Raw genomic sequence first — 20,956 nt, 5'->3', positions numbered from 1 at the left:
AAAGAAAACATGGATTTGGAAGGAAATGTGTGACTGGTATAGTTTTACGAGACTAAATATTAAATATTCACCACCATTAGGCCTGGCAAAATACAGACTGCACTGCTACAGGCAACCAGGGTGGGGCGCTATACTCACGCTGTCTACATCTTCCAGCATCTTGCTGGTCTCTGGCACATCAGGGGCGTTGGGCACAGTGACGACCATCGGTGTTCGTGTCCTTCCTAGTGTTCCGATAGAGGCTGTTTTAACAACATGGGGGTGAGTTGGAGGCCCTGAATGTGACAAAGACACAAAAATACTACAGTCAGTGAAGGCAACAAATTATGACATTATGAAAAATTGCTCTCTGCATATGTGATACATAAACCTTCAATCACTTTCTGCTATTTACTAGTAACTAGAAAAGAGCAGAAAGTGTTGTAACCATGGCAGGTGAAATAGCTGGCAGGCCACAGAAGCCCTTGACCCAACTCTTTACAGAAAGGACAAGGAAGAAAGTGAGGAGTATCTTGACACATAGCTCCCACCCTCTCTTTGGCCAGTTTGAGCTCTTGAGCTCCAGGAGGCGCTATAGAGTCCCTTTGGCACCTAAAATGTGTTTAAGAAGTCCTCAAGTGCCATCAGTGTCCTTATCTCAGCAAAGTGATGATGAGTTTCAAACCACAGGCAGACAATGAGTTTAAGTGTAATGACTTTACATGGTTGTCTTACTGACTATTTGTCTGCTTTTCACAACACTGTCTTTTTTGTTTGGTGAGCCAAAGACAAAAGGCGCTCCGTGTCTGAGGACTGCCTATAACAATATACTTAACATCTGGAGTTAAGCGTAAGACACAGTTCTGTTTGTGTTGTATGTCGTGAATGGTGATGGAAGTTTTATCATGGGTCCATGAAAAGTCATGAAAAAAGTTTGGACATTTTGTCCATGAACATGAAAATGTGTGGTGACCCTGCTAACAAATGTTGCCTCTGAATTCAAAGTCTGATGCAGCGTATCCCTCTGTGCTGCAGAGCTCCTTTGTTGTCCGAAAACTATTAAAAATACATCAGTGAGCCACAATGTTGCACTGGGTGACATGTTCCTTCAATACCATGAATGCACACACTGTAGTTTGTTTTTGACTCACTTCTGATGCACCAAATACCCACTAGAGCACCAAATGTGTTAATCCAAAGCTGAAAGATGGTCACCATGAAACGCACTGTTTACTTCTGTTGCTTAGTGCTGCATGATTTGCAAAAATAATCATACTGCAATTATTTTTGACAAATATTGCGACTGCAATATGAGCCATATTTTAGAGATGGCTTCTGCATTTCATTTTTACGGAAAGAAATATAAAAATGATGATGATGGTGTGACTTTTGTTGGAGTCTCTATCAGACAAGAAAGTTCCCTTACATCTGGAATTCGATTTATAGGCTAGGGACTCTCTGTAGCACCCCAGTGCTTCATTCATAACAGTATGTTGTGACACATTTTACCTTTAAAAAAACATTGGTCATATTTGTGCAGCCCTACTGTTGCTAAAACATGCAGGATTGAAATCTTCATCTCAAACAGCTTAGAGCTGGGTGCATTAGACAGGCTGAGGAGGTCTGAAAGTACTGAGAGACGAACTCAAGCCCTGCTGATTTAGGTCTTTTTATGCAACGTGTGGATGACATCACACAAACAGAATATCACCAGCCTTCATTTGTTTATTGTGTTTCGCATAATAGGCCAACAAATATTGATCCATATCTCATAATTATCAGACTTCGATCCTCTGCCTGACCCTTCCCATGTCCAAGGATATTTATTTATTTCAAATGGTCCAGGCTATTTAATGGTTCTATATCATAGGCAGGGGATTATAATACGAAGTGGTAATCGCTGTATGTGAACACATGAATAGGTCAGAGCTGCAGCACTGGATTTAAAATGAACTGTAATAAACTGGAGCCTCTGTGAAACAACATGACACTCATCCATTTAAAATGCCTACTGGTTCTTCTGAGGTCACTAGGGTGAAAGTAATGAAAACTTAATGTAATAAGTAACTTATTACTATACACAGAGAGTAAAAAAAAATTTCACTTTTTTTAAATCAAACGGTCTCTACCTAATGAGTGATCATCACATAATGCGTCATCAGTGGATTTTATCTGAGACTGCCGGCCTTTGCCTGCTCACAGCGTGAACAGCTTGGGTGACAGTCAGCAGTCTTGTAGTGTCGCCTGACCCAAGCAGACACGCTAATCTGTGTGTGTTTGATGCGAGTGTGTGTCTCTGCTCACCGGTCTGAGCAAGCAGGGGCGTGCTGGGCAGGGCGGGAGACTCGTATGATGGATGGCTGGTGGCTGGGATGGCGGGTACGGCGAAGCTCTTGAGCGGGTGGGCGTGGGCGTGTGGGTGAGCCGAGCGGTGAGGGGGCAGGTTGCTGGAGTAGCTGGCCTCCTCCTCCGTGGTGGTGGAGCCGTGGTAGCTGCCCTCGGGGTCGGCCATGATCTCCGAGGGGCAGGAGGCCTGGGAGGAGGCGGTGGCTGGAGGGAGGGGCTCCGTACTGGGGGTGTTCCTCACTGACTCTGGAGGGGGCGACACAGTAAGCAGATGGGTTTACAACGTCTGCTTTCACAGGGCAGGAATCACCAGCTTCATACAGTCTGTGTATGTATCTCGTGAAAGAACTTCTACACTGTGTTACAGATGATTATGTTAACCTGAATTGACACTGGAAGACTTAATATATACAGATATACCCTGTATACATGTGCACATCCACTGCATCACTAATTAAACTATTTTTCATCTGTTTTCTTGTAAAAACTTGTTGATTTTCTGATCTGTCTGTTTTATTTTGCTGCCCTGTGAAGCACTTTCCAACCCTGTTTTGAAAAGTACTCAATAAACACAGATTATTATTATTATTATTACAAAACAATCTATATTTTTTTGTCAACAGAACAATCAGCAGTTCAGCCCTCAGCCATTCCTGCGCTGTTTCTCAATAACCAGAGTCAAAGAGTCTGAACCATCGGCATGTCTGACTGCATTCCTGGTGGCAACACTGAAATTATTTTGGTAAAAGTTGAGTAGAAGAGAGCATTTAAAATCGATTCCAGAAGTCAGGGAGGTCAGAGAAGAGTGGTTAGTAACACTTTGAAAAAACTAAAATACGAATGTAGCACCAATGGCAGCTGCGTGTGAATGAAGGAGCAAATGATAAATCAATGAATGAACATGAGCAGGTCTGAGTGTCCCTCTGTGCACCTCCGGCTGTCCAGCAGGTGGCAGTGTCTCACCTGTAGAGTCCACCCTGTCTAGATGGGAGATAGGGGTGGCGCAGGCGTGCGGGCGTGAGTGCCCGCTCCCCTGGTGGTAGAGGTAGCTGCGTGTTGGCGACGCCAGGCTGCCCATGTGATAATGGTGGTGATGGTTATCGAGGGAATGGATGGGGTGAGCACTAATCACAGCTGTGAATGGAAATGGATACACACAAACACACACATAGGACACACACACACAGGACAAGATGTTTAACCAGCTGTAATAATGATGAAGGGTGTGGAAGTATATGCAGGTGAGATACACACACATGCAGTTTACTGTGATAAACAAACAAATGTTTTCTCAGTCACCGAATTTAGGAAGGAAGAATAAAAATGTGGGAAGCATGAGATGGATTTGTTTTGTTGATTAGACAAACAGCAGCATGAGAAATATTCAGAAATTGGTCATTTGTTAAAAACTCGGTGCTCTATGCAAAATCGACTCCTTACTATCTCACACTCACACACACACACTTACGCTGAGGCGGCTGAGCGTCAAAAGGCATCATCATTTTAGGCCTCATCCCTCGTCGGCCTGCTAGTGTAGACATGCTGTCCTCTGATTCGTGGCCTAAAAGGTATGGTGGAAACCAGCCAATCAGAAAGAGTCGCTACTCTACTCTTCTTTTTGGTAAATGATCCATCGGTAGACCTCAGGATCCTTGATTTAATTTCATATCACTGGGTTTTAACTGTATTTCTAAATGTCATGGTCACACTAAGCATTCTTTTGCTATGAGCTAATAACATGGAGTGGATCTGCAGTGTGTTCCTGCAGCACTGCGATCATGACAAGTTATGGACATTATGTATGAAAAGCATGAAATGTTTTGCATGATAACCACAGAAAAAACAAACACAAGTGCTGACTTGTGAAACAAAAACACTCTCTCAAATTCTCTGAGATTCCCGCAGCGATCCCCCTGGAAGTCAACTTGAGGGTATAAACACATTTCCTGTCGAAATAAACCAACTGTTTTCTCAGTCAAGCTCCCAAAACTTGTACTTTCCTGTCTGCTGGCCAAACTCGAGAAGTTTGCTCGGTATTATTATTATGCATGTAGGCTCAGGCAGCAAGTGTGACATTTCACTTTGATCTCTTTGCCATAACATCAAATTTTAAGTCTTCTCCCACCCTCGGGCAAGACTGACCACGGTAGGAGTTGCGCCGCTGCTGCAGGTGGGGGTTGCTATCCAGGCCGCTATCAGCAGGCGTGATGTCCTGCGAGGTGCGGGGGATGGGTGTTTCGGTCATGACTGGGTTAGGATCTGGCGACTTGTCCATGGGTTTCAGCTCCAGCCTCTCGTGGTGAATCCAAAGATCTGGTGGCTTCAGGTCTTTGGAGTTTCCCTTGTATTTGTGGGAGCCATTTGAGGACTTAGAGGCAGCCCGCTTTCTGCAGGAGAGAACGCAGAGGTGACGGTGAAACACTGACCCCATTTGCAGAGAGATACACAAGCAAGATGGGACACAGGAGGAAGCTGAGCTGTAGATTAGTAAACAGAGTCAAAAGATGCATTTTGAAATTTAAATGGAGAACTGAGAAACAAAAAGAGGACACGAAAGTTCAAAGAGTGCCTGAGTTTCTTACTTTTTCTGGTGCGACGTGGTTCGCCGTGTGCACAGGAAGGCCCCGACCACCACCACGATGATGGTGAACGCTCCCACTGAGATGATGATGACAATGACCAGGATGTGACCTTCGCTGTTGCCTCCCACCCCTGATTTACCTCGAGAGGAGAAAGACTGGATGAGACTGGATACATACATAAATACCTCTTTAACAAATCCAGTGAGCAGGATTTAGGGGGATATATCAGCAGATCGCAAAGTTGCACCGCCATGTTTCTACTGTAGCCCAGAGTGGACAAACCAAACACTGGCTCTAGATAGGGGACATTTACGTTTTCGTGTTGCCACCATCATTTGCGGCCCATCTGTGACAAGAGCATTGGAAAACACCGATTTTTGTAAATGTGAAACTGTTTTATTCAGCATTATTACCGGTTTAAATCACCGGGTCCGTTTGTTTTGGTGAAGAAGAGACCTCTGAGGATAATTCGGGTCCCAATAAAAACCTCCTGAACAATGAACACTGAGGGAATTCTAATCAGGAAAAGTTTCAGCTGGATGCAATCTGCAATCCTCACCACTAGATGGCAATAAAAACCCCTAAATCTTGCACTGGATCTGGACCTTTAAAACACACTGGGGAACATAACACATCTCACTACAGCAAAAAAAAAAAGTACTCACATTTAAAATAGCAGATTTTAAAATGCACTGTCAGAGAAGACAGATAAGTTGTCATCCTTAAAATGATCAACTTCCTGACCACAATCAGATCATGGTTTTAGCTGCTGTAGTGTCTCCCTGATTGTGTGACACAGCTGATTTAAAGACATCAGGTGAGAGGAAAATCTTACCAACTGCAGTTCCTGGGTCCTGTGGATGCTGGTTGCCTGGAGGCCCCGGCTTCGGTGGAAGATTTGAGGCTGATTCAAAACGGAAAAAGTATGTTTTACTCTTTAAGTGTGTTCATGGCCTCTTTTACTGTCACATTTATGCTTTTGTCTAATGTTCTTCACATACATTATCGCTTTAACATTTCTACAAGCATTAATAGATTTTGCCGGTCATGCAGCCCAAGTTTCCATCAGCCTGGAAAATGCTAATCTCGAAGAAAAGAGACACACGAGGTGCAGAGTCAGCAGTGAAAGATAAATTGTGGAGGGGAAGTTTACCTTGGTCATTAGCCATTTTGTCAGAGGACTCAGCTTAACAGGCCAAAGGAGAGCAGGGAGAGGGAGAGACAATAAAAAGCAAAAAACAGGTTAGCTGAAAAGAGCAGCGAGGGAGACAGAATTAAAGTGAGAGGTGGGGGTTGTGAGGAGGAAAGAGGCAAACGTAGAAGAATGAGAAATATAGCGAGAAAACCAAACAGTAAGAGTGTACTACAGACACAGCCAAGCTGATATTAGGAGCAAAGCATCTAAATAAAACGTCCTACGAATAACACAATAAAACACATACTGATTTTAAGTGCTTTGCTGAACACCACATGAGCAAAACATTCCCCTAAAAAGGATGCAGCCCTGTAAAAAATATTCAGATAAAAACAAAACAAAGCGTATGCAGCACCGCCTAACTGAGAGACTTTGCAGTATTGAACAAATTAACCTGCATGTCTTTGGACTGTGGGAGGAAGCCGTACCCAGAAGACCCACGCTGACATGGGGAGAACATGCAAGCTCCACACGGAGGTGCTACTCCACCCCGGAGTTCGAATCCCCCACCCTTGCTGTGAAGCGACAGTGCTAACCACTGCACCACCATGCTGCCTGTTAACTGGTGACTCTAAATTGCCCTTGGGTGTGAATGTGAGTGTGAATGGTTGTCTGTGTACCCTGCCTCTCACCCAAAGTCAGCTGTGATAGGCTCTAGCCCCCCCGCGACCCCAAACAGGATAAGCGGCTACAGAAAATGAATGATTTATTAATTCGGTCATCTTCAACCTGTAAGGCTTGGGAAAAGTCTATGAGTATTACACATCCTGGTGCAGTGTTTTGGTGTCTGAAAAGCCGCATTTCAGTCGTCTCACTGGCTCCTTAAACAATATGCCTTCACAAAAAAACAGCGCCCTTCCTTGCTTTAAAGTTTTCGGTCTGACTCCCCACTAATGGAGCTGTTATGGCATGTGCGATGTTTCAGCAAACACTTGCAAAATTAGCATTCATTTGGAGTTGTGCTTCTGGCGACCTGACTAATGTAAATCCAATATTCATTATCTCGCCTTTTAGCTCTTCTATAGCTTCACCAACTCCTGAAGAAAAAAAATATACAGCTCTTTAAGTGCTAGGTGGGATTAACTGTCAAAAGGATGGATGCAATTTCATTGTACCGCTGGACCTTATCTTGTTCCCATCTCATCTTGTTTTCCAAACTTACTCTTCGGAGTGCGGAAGTGCACAGCCTCAGACATGGGGCCCATGCCCTTTGAGTTTCGGGCCTGGATCTTGAAGTAGTAGGTGGTGTCCAGCGTCAGCTCCTGGATCTGGTGGGTGAGCCGGTTGCCCACCACTGGCTCAATGACCCAGTCGTGGACCTCTGCGTTTACGTCGGTGCTGTAGTAGATGATATAGCCTACGAGAGGAAGGTTAGAAAGAGAGGGACCAATACGTTAAGATGAAGTGGCTTTAATGCTGATCAACTTCAATGTTTTTGTGCTACTTTGCTTAATTCTTCCAAGTCAAACTGCACAATCAGAATCATGTATCACAGTCTTTATTGGATTTATATAATACACTGCATTGCATCTCCTTTTAGTAAAAGCATTTCAGCCTGCAGTGCAGTAATCAGACCGAGATGGACGTTCTTCTCTGATCATTACTGGATAAAAAGGCTGAAAAGTAAAAGGAAAATACATTTTCTTTGGACATTTTATGTGCGTAATCATTTTGTGTGGATCGATTCTCCACCTTAATGTGATTTAATTAGTCAACTTTTAGTGGAGAGCCTCTACAAAGAGCTAAAATTAAAGACAACCATTCAGAAATCTTTTTCAGTCGCACAACACAGATTTTTTATTATAGTTAGAGATGGACATACAGTAGCATATATAGATTCAATGCTATTGATTTATCTGCGAGACCACAAAATAACATACGATACATACGTAACATACGATATAGACTTTCGCCCCGTTTCTACCAAACACTTTCGGTATGGTACCTTTGTAATAGGGCTGCAACTCATGATTATTTTCACTGTCGAATAATCTGTCGATTATTTCTTCGATTAGTCGAATCATCGAAAAATGTGTTAAAATGTTGAAAAATGTCAGTCTGTCTCTCCCAAACCCCAAAATGATGTCATCTAATGTCTTGTTTCATACTCACGCCAAAGGGTTTTTAGTTCACCGTCATAGGAGAGTGTGTAAAGCTGCCAATATCTGAACGTAAGAAGCTACAACAAGAGTATTTTGGGATACTTTTATAGTACGTCTCCATGAAAAAGGACTCAAACCGATTAGTCAACTACTTAAATAGTCACCGAATATTTTGATAGTCGATTAGTCATCGATTAGTCGACCAATCGTTGCAGCCCTACTTTGGAACAAAAGTAACCCTTCAGACATGGTACCTAGACCCTAGCATTTCCACCACAAACAGTACCCTTACATGTGGGCGGGGTTGTTGTCACTCACTGCTCCATCCAGCACTCACTGTATTTCCTCTTTTATCAGTCTGCACCTTGTTTATCGTCCACAGAACGAGGCTGCACACCAACATTTTCAGAGCAAAATAGAAATTTAAGGTGTGCTGATGGATTCACGTCATCAGCTCATACACTGAGTAACATAACAAGTTAATGTTCCACCTTAAAAGTTGCTGGAAGTCGGCCCAGTGAATGATTTTTTTTTCTCTGACTCAGTTCCACCTTCTAGTACCAGATCTGTGTGCTAGGTACCCCAACAGAGGGGGGACCAAAAATGGGGACGGTACAGAACGGTTCCATTTTCACAGTGGAAACAGAAAAAAACTGTACTGAACCGAACTGAACTGCCCTGTGGAATCGGGGCTTTTGATGCTCACCTGTGATCTTTCCGTTTGCCTCAGAAGGAGGCTGCCAGTTGACAATTATGGTGCGAGGTTTGTTCTCTTTGCTCACCACCGTCACGTCTTTCGGGGAGGAGCTGGGAACTGTGGGGGGATTAAGACAGGACATTTACTGTGTTGTTAATAAGTTCAGATCTAAATTCAACGACATGATGCACTCACTAGATGTTAGTTAACTGTGTATGTGTCTTCTTTGCATATGTGTAGTGTATAACTTAGCACATATGTTTGGATACTGCATGTGCATTTTATGTTTCTATGTGTTGTGTATATCTTGTTGGTGCCCTCAGAAGTGATGACCTAAAGTTTGTGACTTGTCTGCACATCCCTGTGTGTGTTTATGACCTTGTAGATAAAACCCACTGGCACACTAGTGAAACAAACCCCCGGCTGGGCAGAGAATAAAACTGGCTGTTTTCCTCACCTCTTAATAGAAACAACAAAAAGTTCCACTCCTTTTTTAACGTCCAATAAATCTCAATCCAATAAGGCGCCGTTTCAAAGAAAATTAGTTTTTGTTTTTAATGTCCAGTTTATTGTCAGGCAACTTAAAGCTCAGCAGTTCCTACTCACGATGAAGTATTAGCTCTGACACTTTAGTATCTGCAGTATTAGGTACACAGCACTGAAGGACTCTTATACAAATACTCAGGGGATTGTATTTTCAGTACAGAATGGCCGATGGATTTAAAAGGACAATGAAGACGGCACTAAGAGTAATTTTTAACACCAATACAGACAATTTATGCAATTTGGATCCAGCGGACTCAAGGGAGACAGTAATCATTCACTGCCATCCCTCAAATATTGTGCCAAGCAAAAGGCAACATGAAGTTTAACAGCAATGAAATAATGAATCAGGAAAAGATTAATGAACCAAACAAAATGTGTTTGGTTCTATAAGATTGAACCCATAAGAGAGTCAAGTCTCGGTTTGCTCCTCAGGCTCATACACCTGGCCAGGGCTCTGCAAATCAAGAGAAACATGTCAACATTTGTTTTAACACAGGAGCGCATTATTATTATGATTATCATTATAATAATTCTTATTATTTCGTGATTTGTCCAGTTGCACTTTTTGCGTTGAAGCAGGGTTAGTCCGACTGACTCTCAGAGAACCGAGCGCTGCTGAAATTATATCCCGCAATTATTAAAATTTGCTGCAAGTTTCTTCAACTTCACTGAGAGTTAGTGTGAGATCTATTTAAAAAATACCTTTGTTATTATTTCGGTTATATTATACTGAGCAGTGACAGCTTGATTTTCCACAGGCGAGTCCTCTCCCTCTGTTTGGGCTGCAAAAAGTGAAACATTACTCCCGGCCAGCCAGGGGCTTGTTACACTGGACATGCTGTTGGTTTATGTCTCTGTGATTATGGACATTTTGTGTGTTTTTGCACAATAATGTGTGTGTGTGTGTGTGTGTGTGTGTGTGTGTGTGTGTGTGTGTGTGTTTGCTCCTACTGGTCTCAAAGGTGGTGCCCTGTGCAGTCATGCTCCATGTGCTGGTGCGGCGGCCTTTGGTCACCATGACGGAGAACTCGTACAGCGTGTTGGGTTTCAGACCCGTCACCATGTGGTTCAAGCTGGTGGTGTTGGCCATCTGGGGAAGGGACAGGCAAACACAATAAATAGGCATTCAGTTTGTTTAATGGCAGATTACATTTAGTCAATACTGATGAAGTCTCCAGGGAGTCAAACGTATTTTGTCAGCCATGAGAATAAACTAATTTTATCATTTTTAACATTTATTTTTTACTCTCAATTCAAAACACTCTCTCCCCCAAATTGTCAAATTGTCAAAGACACTTGCAGCCGAAATACATGGGACAAAGATGTGCTGCGTTAGGTTTGCCGCAGCAAATTGCAACCATTATAATCAACTGAAGCTGCTTCACTGACCAGGGAAGCCGAGCTTGCCTTTGAACACACCGCACAGCTCTTCTATCTTTTTGCATGGCTGGTCTATTTTCCTTCTCTGTGCGAAGCTCTGCTGCCCAACAACAGATAAACACTTTATACCACCGTGTAAAAAATAAAAAAGGATTCAAATGAATACCTCATGGCACCAGAGGTAACGTGACACAGCAGAGCAACCTTGTGGGTTTATTTACATTTACATTAAAATGAATCAATTAAATGGTTGCATCCTGTAAATTAATTCTGTATCAGTTAATACAGCTTTGGCTTCCAAACCCTCCACAACAAACTGCATTATCACTTGGCTATAACTCATTATGCACACTGTGCAGCGACAGCCACCACACGCTACAGAGATGGAGTCTGTGTGGCCAGTAAAGGACACCGCTCTGTCCCACCTTCATGACATGTTACATCTGTGCCCTATGTATTGTGGCTGCTAGACAGTGGCCTTGAATGTTAAACTATGACACCGCAGGTACAAGTGTCAGACCTAGCATTTGGTGCCCTAGGGAAGCCTCCCCTGGCACCCTCCGCCCCCCAAAAACATTAAAATATATATATACTTTTTATTGTATTTCTTACAAACAAAGAACAACAGCTAATGCAATTTTGGCACCACCCAGAGGCGTCCACCTATGTCACCTATAACAGGATCCACCACTGCTCAGTACCCATCTAGTATTTGTTTTGAATGGCCAGGGACGATATGTCAATTTCCACTCATTACACGCATAGTGCCTTTCAAATTAAACTTTCATGTTCACAGGAAATGTCACTTTTCTGCTTGTTAAATACACACAGTCTTGCTTCAGAATGAACCTTCAACATAGGTTCACTTTTTTTACGTTAACTTCATTAAGTTTACATAACAAAAGTACTTCATTAGATGACTACACTACGTTCTTAGAATAGGTCTATGTTGATTTTTGGTTTCACACGGGACACAAACAGCTGTATCCTGGGTGAAAGTCCTGTGTTTGTTTGACCCACCCGCCCTATACAAACTTTTTTTCTCTTTCAACTGCAGTTGTGGTCAGAGTGTCAAATAATGACACGACTGGGTGTGTTTCTTATGCTAAAGGATGCCTCATTGGTCAGTATCTGACGCCAACAGGAACTGACAAAGCGTCGGTATTTGACAAGTTAGGAGTAAAAACGGGTTGATTCATTAAACTGCTGATCTTCTTGTTTAACTGATTCATATTTCAATTGATAACATGTGAATTGTGAGAAACACCCTTCACAAATCGTCCAATGTCTTGTTTTCCCTGGCTAATACTCCAAAACTTAAACATATTCCGTTAACTATCAGATAAGGCAAAGAAAAATCCATCATCAAAACACCTGAAATTCATTTTTACCTAAATAAACTAACAGACTGACTGTAACCACAGTCACTACTGTGAATGTTGTGCAGCCGTTAGGACACATTACACACTGACCACTGAGTGGAACCAGAAGCTTTTACACTTTGTGATGCTCTGTCATGTTTTCTGTGAACTGTAGCGCTACCCCAAGACAAATGTGCCATTATGAAAAGCTGTAAAACCAAATGCAGCAGGGACAGTCGCACCAAATGGAAAACCAAAGGGGCATATTGCAAATTAAAAAATCTTGAGTTATATAACCAGTGTCTTGGTATTTGCTGGCCTGAGTTGACTCCGGGTCGAGTCAGGCTCGCCGCTCTTTAACAGCCCTATCTATAACATTGCGTGCTATGACAAAAGTGCAGTTCTCCGGTGGGGGCTGTCAAACGGAGGGCAGTGGGATAGGAAAAGAAAACACTCTGTTCTTAAGGAACACGCTGCCAGTTTGAGAGCAGTCGTCTCTTCAATAATGTACAAGCTTGTCTGGCTAGACTCGCTCTAAGAGTGGAGAGGACATGATGAACAGCAGCATTAAGGTGAAGGCATCACTGCTGCTTAGACTGGTCTCCAGATATACTCGCACACAGACAGGATGTACACGAAGCAGTTTTCAGAGTGAAGAAGGAAAAAACTGCAGAAAAGACGTAATACACTTGGTAATATATTGAGTTTGGTTAATGGGACAGAAACATAATGAGCCTGTGGAACTCTTTAATTACTGTCACAGTGAGAGAATCAAACCAATTTGAGCATCAAGCCGCGAGACTTGACTGCTGAGTGTGTGTGTGTGTGTGTGTGTGTGTGCGTTTTCAGTCGGCTGTATGGAGAATGCACAGTCAGATCTACACTCTTTCTACTGCTCAGTTTGTCTTGTCCTTGTTGAATAATTTATCAGTAAACGTAGGCCTTTATCAGAGCTCTGCTTGGCCGCAGGTTTGCATACATGCATGCAGCCATGAAAACACACACACAACAAACACACACTCTAATCCAGCACTCAGAGATAAGTAATCATCATAATTGAGCTTCAGGTCAAGAATCAGAGGCTGAATCTCAATCACTTTGTTTCAGACTCAGCCCACTGTGGCTCACTACAAATATTTTAACTCTATTTAATCGCCTATGTTACACTCACATGACTTCACACACACTAGATCTGCATCTGTATAACACTGAATCCAGTAAATAAATGTAATATTTTAGTGCTGCACTTGAACATTTCAACTCCTCAAACAGAAGATAATTTGATCTTTAATATTTTGAACTGTTGTTTGGACAAAACAAGCAATCTGAGGACATTTTGATTTGTATTTACTAAACAATATACAGATTAATGAAAAATATCATAGCAATATTAAAGTTATATTCCTTAAGGTTTCCATGGATTGCCTGTCTATGCCTATGAAATGAGGGGTCCACGGGAAAATCATGTAATCCAGTCTTAGCGTTCTTGATATCAGCCCCGGTGTTAACTGTTCACTCTCAGGGGAACTACACCCATTTTCAAAGTTCATACATGTTATTCCTATGGTCAAAGACAGTCCAAAATATAGCTGAACAACTCTCTCCCAAATCCAAACACTAGAGTGTTTGAACTCAAATTTGTGATGTCATCAAATATAAAGTCTGGAGCTGCCAATGATTTGGGAAAGATGTTCTAGATCAGTGGTTCCCAACTGGTGGGTTGCAGTTCCATTCTGAATGGACCACAAGTGACTTGCAAACGTGTCAAGTTGGTAAAAAAAAAACATTCTTTATTTTTAAGTACGGTGAATTTCCAGCAGAGAGCTTTTATTTTGAAGTGCTGTTTCCTGCTGTAGAGTGAGTGACAGGACGGCTTCTTAACAGAGACAGCAAACTAGCTCGAAGACATGGCCAAACACAAGGACAACACTCAACAGATTTAACTGTGTGGACCTTAAACTAATGACTGAGGAGAAATCTGGACCCTGTGGCTGGTCTAGTTGGGAACCTCTGGCCTAGATGATGCTGAGAGCACCCAGGGGACTACTCTGAGTATATGGGTACATTTTCTGCTTCAGACCTGAGAACACTACAACAGAATAAGGCTCATTTTGTATTAAAAAGAAACCAAACATTCTGTGGGTCCACAAAAACGGGCTCCCATTCATTTTCTATGGACAAGCTCCAGACTTTACGCTTGACGACATCACAAGTTTGACACTAACTTCGCTGGTTTCTGGCTTTGAGAGAGGGGAGCTCATGTTCACAAATACTAGTTGTACTTTCCTTTCTCTTTTCCATGGAATTAAAATATTGGAAATCTTTATTAGGATGTTTCCCCCCTTTAAATGACCGCTAATGCAAACCCAACATTTACAGCTGCTGCTGCTACTGTAGTGCTCAACTGGCATAACATGGGTTGGCTTTCATTGTGAAGCAGCCACAGAAAACGCAGTGTGTTTGTCACCACAATGGTTCATTAAAAACAAATAAGACAACTGTCACTTTTTGATATTGAATCAGTTTTATATATTGCAGGACATAATGGAACTGCAACTTTAATGTGCCCTGTTGTCGTGTAGAAAACTACTCCAAGAGTATGCAGCATTGAAAGTCAGATTGTGTTTGCTCAAGCCGTTACAGAAAAGGGTCAATTATTGACTCACATCTTTACAAAGACAACATGAGTTTGTTTGGCTGCGCTGTAACCAGATACACTAGTTGCTGTTCTGCTTTATTTATCTGTTTTGTTTTAAGATTTCTTTTTTTTTTTGGCGGGGGTAGACAGAGAACAAGAGGAGAGGTATGACATGCAACACTCTGTAACCATTTGGCTACCAAAACGCTCCTCTTGCTGTGGTATTAATCACTAGTGCTGTCACCACTGTTACTGTGGAGGCTGCCAAATCAAACAGGATGGAAAATTAAGGATTATAACTTTAACAGATAATGAAATTAATCCTTAGCTGCAGGCCTGCTACTGTACAGCCATCAAGAAGAAGCTTTAATATAATACACCATGGTGAGTTAATATAACCACTACAGTTAGAGATCGCCCCGGAGCTGAACCGTCTGACAACCCTTAACAGGAAAGCAAAGAGGATTTTACTTAATCTACACCCTCAAAATCAACTGTACTACTATCCCAGCTGACAGTGGGCAGAGGCAGGGTACACCCTGGACAGGTCACCAGACTATCACAGGGCTGACACATAGAGACAGACAACCATTCACACTCACATTCACACCTATGGACAATTTAGAGTCACCAATTAACCTGCATGTCTTTGGACTGTGGGAAGAAGCTGGAGTACCTGGAGAAAACCCACACTGACACGGGGAGAACATGCAAACTCTGCACAGAAGGGATCCCACACCCTGGGTTCAAACCAGGAACCCTCCTGCTGTGAGGTGACAATGCTAACCACTGCACCACTGCACATTTTAACAGAACCATGATTTTACTGATAACCCTGACAACTCCGGTCACTATAATCGTGATATGATATCTTCATACCTTTTCATCTCTGGTTGAGAGGAAGTCTGACGCTGTGAGACTAAATTCTGAGGCTGAATTTCTCAGTTAAAAACAGTGACTACTTCTCTTTATAGAGCTTCAAAACTTGGATGAAAACAGATTATTGCTCAGTTACAAACACCAGCATTATGCTAGCACTGTGCTCAGGAGCTGCTGTGGGAATACTTTATTATATATCATTGTGTGACATTACTTTTTATTTTCAGCACATCAATACAACTCTCTGCTAAGTGTAGGCGTGAAGGGAAGCACAAAGTCCCACAGCACTGAAATACACAGAAATCGTACTGTATTAAATGAAGGCGTATCACCAAAGTTTGATCTGACTGAAATGATTTGAGTTGTACTTTAGTGAATTACACAAAGTTGTAAGCTAGTTATGGAGGCGTAAAAGTGCTGAGCTAGACCAGAAAGAGGAGAGGGAGCTCAAAAATTAAAGTGGAGCTTCTTTTCTGGGAGAAATCCTCGTCGATTACAACAGTAAGAATTTCAGAACAAGGTCTTTTGAATCCAATACTTTTAAAAGATCTGCATGCTGAATTAAATAAATGCATTAAAACCAGGAACTAGAATCTCTTACCTTGACTTTAGTGTTGGCAGGGATGTTGGTCTTCCAGCGCACTGTGTAGAAGCGGTTGTCTGTGATCTTCTGGTTCTTAGGCAGCGAGTTGTCGGCCCAGGTCACCTTGATGGTGTCGTGGCTCAGCACAGAGGCCTGAACGCCCACGGGCGGCATCATGGGAGAGGGGTCTGGTACTGGGGTGTATGGAGCATGGAAGAGTTCGTACAGGTCAACATCGGGGTCTATGGGGTCTGCACGTCAGGCAGGACACCCGCATGCAGGCACACAAATTAAAATGACCAAAATTAAAACATGAGGAGAAGCGTGGCGGATCAGACAGTGGAGTCAAACAGGATGCAGGAAGCAACGAACGGGAGAAAATAAGGTTAATGAGTTAAAATGAAGAGGAGGGAGGGAGGAAAAAGATCCGTGCAACAAGGATGGGATTGGGAAGGGTGAAGAGAAAGAGAGAGAAGATTCTATTAGAAAAACAGACTTCTACAGTAAGACGAATCTACAGAGTTGGCTGCTATATAGAAGTACGTGGTGTTCTATCAATAGCTACTGTAGCACTACAGAGAGAGGAAGAGATACTCTATTCATCAGAAAGGATTACAGAAAATGGAAAACTAGGCTGAAAGCAGATACCCACAATCCTACAGCCAACTTTTCAAACACGCACATTTTGGTGTTGACCCGCTCTTTTCAGAGAGAGGCGATACAGAAATGTTTACATCATGGAGCTTTTCACGACATCTTAATGTAAAGTGGATAAACAGAAGGACACTGAATGCACTGGAACATCTCCCTCTGTGCCGAGCGACGTCAACAAACTGCATCATGTCCTTGAAAACTATAGAAGGAATACAGAGGCTTTAAGTAACGGAGCCTGCAGGCAGAGAAGAGAGTCACGGACATGTGGATGTATGTGTGTGTGTGTGTGTGTGTGTGTGTGTGTGTGTGTGTGTGTGTGTGTAGAGTGCTGCTTCTGTTCTCAGGCTCAAATGCATTCGCTAAAAACCTTGTGGGGAAAGTTTCCTCTTTGAATCAATACGAGATAATGGCTGGCATCATTCCCATTGTGAGGATACAATTATAATGATGTGAGATAGTTTGGTTTATAACAGCTCCATTTTACTGTTTGGATGTTGCACGTTTAAATAATAAATATCACGTCCCTCCTCCTTTTCCAACTGTTTCTAATGGCATTTGCTAGAATCCACCACAGCACACCAAAAACAACCAATCAGAGCCAAGAAGTCTCTAAATCAGCTGCCAATCATGTCAATTGCGGCTTGTAAACTGCGGTCAAACTGTCAAACAAGTCAACGCTGATCAAACATGAATCAAGATTCTGTTACTGCATTGCCTTTTTCTCACCTCAGATGTTTTCAGAAACATATTTAGTGTACTGTTCAGCTGTAAAATGAGACTTTGGTCAGGTTGCCATGTTGAAAACAATCCGACTGAAACTAAGCAACGCTCACCAGTTGGACAAACTCTCATTTTACAGCTAAACAGCGCACTAAAATGTGTTTCTGAGAACACATGAAACAAGAAACAGGCTATGCAGTTAGTTGTTCATCTTGATTCATATTTGACAGTTTGATCTCAGTTCACGAGCAGTGATTGACATGATTGACAGCTGTGTTAGAGACTCCTCAGCTCTGATTGGCTGTGTTCGTTCACATGCAGTAATGCCATTAGAAACACTACAAGGTAATAGAGTAGGCAGAGGAGTATGATTTTTTTTTATAGATTACCTGTCCTACCTAGAGACAGTTTTAGCAAATATGACAAAACATATTATTATTATTTTATTTATTTTTTTATTAACGTTACTAACAGCAGCTTTAAACTATTCAAACACCTGTTTAAATTTTATTTTTAGATTCTTTTTTAGGGCGACTGTAACATCTGATATTGAAATAAGCCTTCTGGCTAACTCTGACACAACTACAACAATATTTGTTAGTGTGCAGTGTCCCATAAAAAAACAAATTAATAAATAAGACAGATTAGTTAGTTGTTTTTTTTATATTAAGAGGCATACAGTACTATAATCAGTTCTATATTGATTCTGTACTTTCTCAGTATGTCATTTTGTGATATCAATATACTGTATATTATTATATACAGGAAATTTTATTGGGAAACAGTTTATAGATAAAATTACCAGATGAAAGTTTCTGCTTTTGGCCAATGCGGTAAAAAAGGCACCTGAAAAATCAACATACTTAATCACACTGATGCAAAAAACTAAATACAATACTGTCCTGTTTGCTGATTTGACATTACTGAAATGCTAAAACAAACAAAGACAGTAAAGTGAGAGCTACAGCTACTGATAATCATGTCTATTCATCTCTAAGTACTGAATTAAATTTTAAAATCTAGTAATTTTCACCTTTAAGGAGCCCCATTAAAACTGCAGTCCAGCACTTAAATATGATAAATGGTATTCAGTATGTTGTGTAACGACAGCCTGTCGTTTAATGATCTGTTTATGTAAGAGTGACAGTGTGTATATGTGCTCATACAAAAAACACTTGAGAGTGTTTGTGTGTGAGGTGCCTGCCCATTACACTCCATAAAACCCAGTATGTGAGTGTGTATGAGGGGCTGAAACAAGAAGCTTCTGGCTGCCGTACTGAAGGATAATCGCTTCAAGATGGCCTCCTGGCTGCTGGTCTCTCTGCTCTGTCCTTGGTTTAGTTGGTGATGGGAGGAAAAAGCTTTGGTCATTCACCCACAATGACACTCCTCCTTGACCACTTGTTGGTCCTCTCTGCTCCTCTCCGCCTCGCTCCATTTGACACCTCTTTGTGCAGAGCTGGCCTCGTTATATTCCCAAGACTGAGTCAGAGTGTGTGTGTGTGATGAAGATCAGAGAATTCATGTGGTTGTGGAGAGGCACTGAGGTTTTTGGAGTGGCATGCAAGCTGCTTTTCTTTACCAAGGAGAATACAGTCTCCAGTGTTAGCCAGCAGAATACACTGCAGGAAGAGGCCGACTTGCCCGTGTAACATTTTGTTTCAGATGCGGGTGCAGTCCCTCATTTCCTGCTCTTCAGTTAAGACGTCATATTATTATAACATATTCAACTTAGCACTCTCTCAACCTAAGTTCACCAAGTTTTCCCTCAGTTTTTTTTCAAAAGTAAAAGTACTATGTAGGTCAGCTCGTCTTTTTAATCCCGACTTGAACAAACTGGCAGGAAGGGAACGCGCCCCAGAGGATTCAGCAGCAGACGATGGTGGTGGGCTTTGGTTCTGCTTTGAGAGGAAACGTTTGGATCTGAAGAAGGGTTGCCAAAGCCACCACAGGGGGTCTGCGTGTGTGTGCGTGCAGCGCTGTGTGTGTGTGAGGCAGAGAGAGCTTCATAGAGAGAAGTGTACAGTATGACAGTGTGCGGGTGTGCGCGCATACACTTAGGCTGCCACCCCCCCTCGAAGCATGTTGACGTGATTCATGTCATCCAGCATCCCACCCCTCTCAAGCTCGGCTTTGCAACAGTGCTGCGGAGGAGACAAACCGGAGTGATCAAGGCTGAGCGGGGAGGTGGGAGGCTGGATAGGAGAGGAGGCGGGCGCAGCCCACATTCTGGGACACCCCGGGGAGCATGGGCTGGTTGTCTTCTGACACTGTCACATAAACTCTGTGAACTCAGCTAACATGCAGTCTAACAGGCAGCGTTTCACGCTTTGAGATCATTTGTCAAGCACGCTGGATGGAGACTTAACTTCTACTTCTAATTGTTAACAGGGTCGTGATCTAAAGGATTATAGATCGTCGGGCTGGCAGCCAAACTGGATTGCCCATATTCTTTACTTGATGCAACAACAGTTGTTTCATTGTAATGCACGCAGATGTGCAAAGATAACGGCATCACTGGCGACAGAGCACAGTCCAACTGATACTGGATTTTTACAGCCAATCATATTTTTTAATAACAATCTCTTAAACTTAGTTAGGAAAGTGATGAAAGTCTGAACACTGTAGGCTCCAAATAAATAGTTCATTTCTCTTTTCTTTTAACGTTTCGGTCTACAAGATCTTCCTCAGGCGAAACGTTGCCTTAAAAGAAAAGAAACATAAACTATTTATTTGGATCCTACTGTGTGCAGACTTCCTGCAGTGAAGTATTCTTGTCTTGCACCCAAATTTTTTCGCCTGGAGGTGCACGCTCTTGACTCTCAAAGAATTGTGACCAAGGTAGTGTGTACTGAGCCCCACATTCTACACTTAATAAATAAACTTCTCAATGCTCTCTGGTAGACCAACTGCAATGAGTACTATATTTTACTTTCAACATACAGTCCTGCTTGTATCTACACATTTATTTACTTATCATTATTATTGGTGACTCAATTTCTTTCTATTTCCGTGCAAGTTTGAATCTCAGGTACATCTTATCGCACTTGAACTCTTCACTGTACTTTTCTTAAACCTGGATAGATGTTACGGCAGCTGAAAACTTTGTACAATGATGAAAGTACTATATGAGCTATGTAAAAACTGTATTGCTTGTATAGAATGCTGGAGTTGAAATAAAAAACGAGTCTTTCTGGCAGCTGATTGTACTGCTATTTCATGTTACTCGTTGACTGATATATACAAAACTGATATGTTTCTGATAAGCCAAAATTGATCAATATCAGCCATGCC

The 20,956-nt window shown here is 42.2% G+C and overlaps 1 protein-coding gene across 11 annotated transcripts in view; it reads right to left on the bottom strand.

Annotated features, from left to right (window-relative positions):
- The window catches only part of neo1a (neogenin 1a), a 248,723-nt gene that overhangs the window by 2,836 nt on the left and 224,931 nt on the right, over window positions 1–20,956 (bottom strand). For 5 of the 11 annotated variants that reach the window (XM_049597522.1, XM_049597561.1, XM_049597570.1 and 2 more), the window contains exons 17-27: window positions 16,307–16,539; window positions 10,399–10,537; window positions 8,911–9,018; window positions 7,265–7,459; window positions 5,743–5,811; window positions 4,908–5,046; window positions 4,468–4,712; window positions 3,794–3,886; window positions 3,289–3,459; window positions 2,284–2,571; window positions 139–275 (exon numbers count right to left, since the gene is read on the bottom strand). In XM_049597522.1, the coding sequence (XP_049453479.1) occupies window positions 139–275; window positions 2,284–2,571; window positions 3,289–3,459; window positions 3,794–3,886; window positions 4,468–4,712; window positions 4,908–5,046; window positions 5,743–5,811; window positions 7,265–7,459; window positions 8,911–9,018; window positions 10,399–10,537; window positions 16,307–16,539 (1,817 nt within the window). The remainder of the gene's footprint in view (window positions 1–138; window positions 276–2,283; window positions 2,572–3,288; window positions 3,460–3,793; window positions 3,887–4,467; window positions 4,713–4,907; window positions 5,047–5,742; window positions 5,812–7,264; window positions 7,460–8,910; window positions 9,019–10,398; window positions 10,538–16,306; window positions 16,540–20,956) is intronic. The other 6 variants (XM_049597552.1, XM_049597612.1, XM_049597586.1 and 3 more) reach the window with 4 other exon arrangements.

This window comes from Epinephelus fuscoguttatus, linkage group LG2 (genome assembly GCF_011397635.1).
Source record: "Epinephelus fuscoguttatus linkage group LG2, E.fuscoguttatus.final_Chr_v1".
Classification (NCBI taxonomy): Eukaryota; Metazoa; Chordata; class Actinopteri; order Perciformes; family Serranidae; genus Epinephelus; species Epinephelus fuscoguttatus.
Note: the sequence above shows the minus strand (reverse complement) of the source record. Positions and strands in the feature narration are given on the sequence as shown.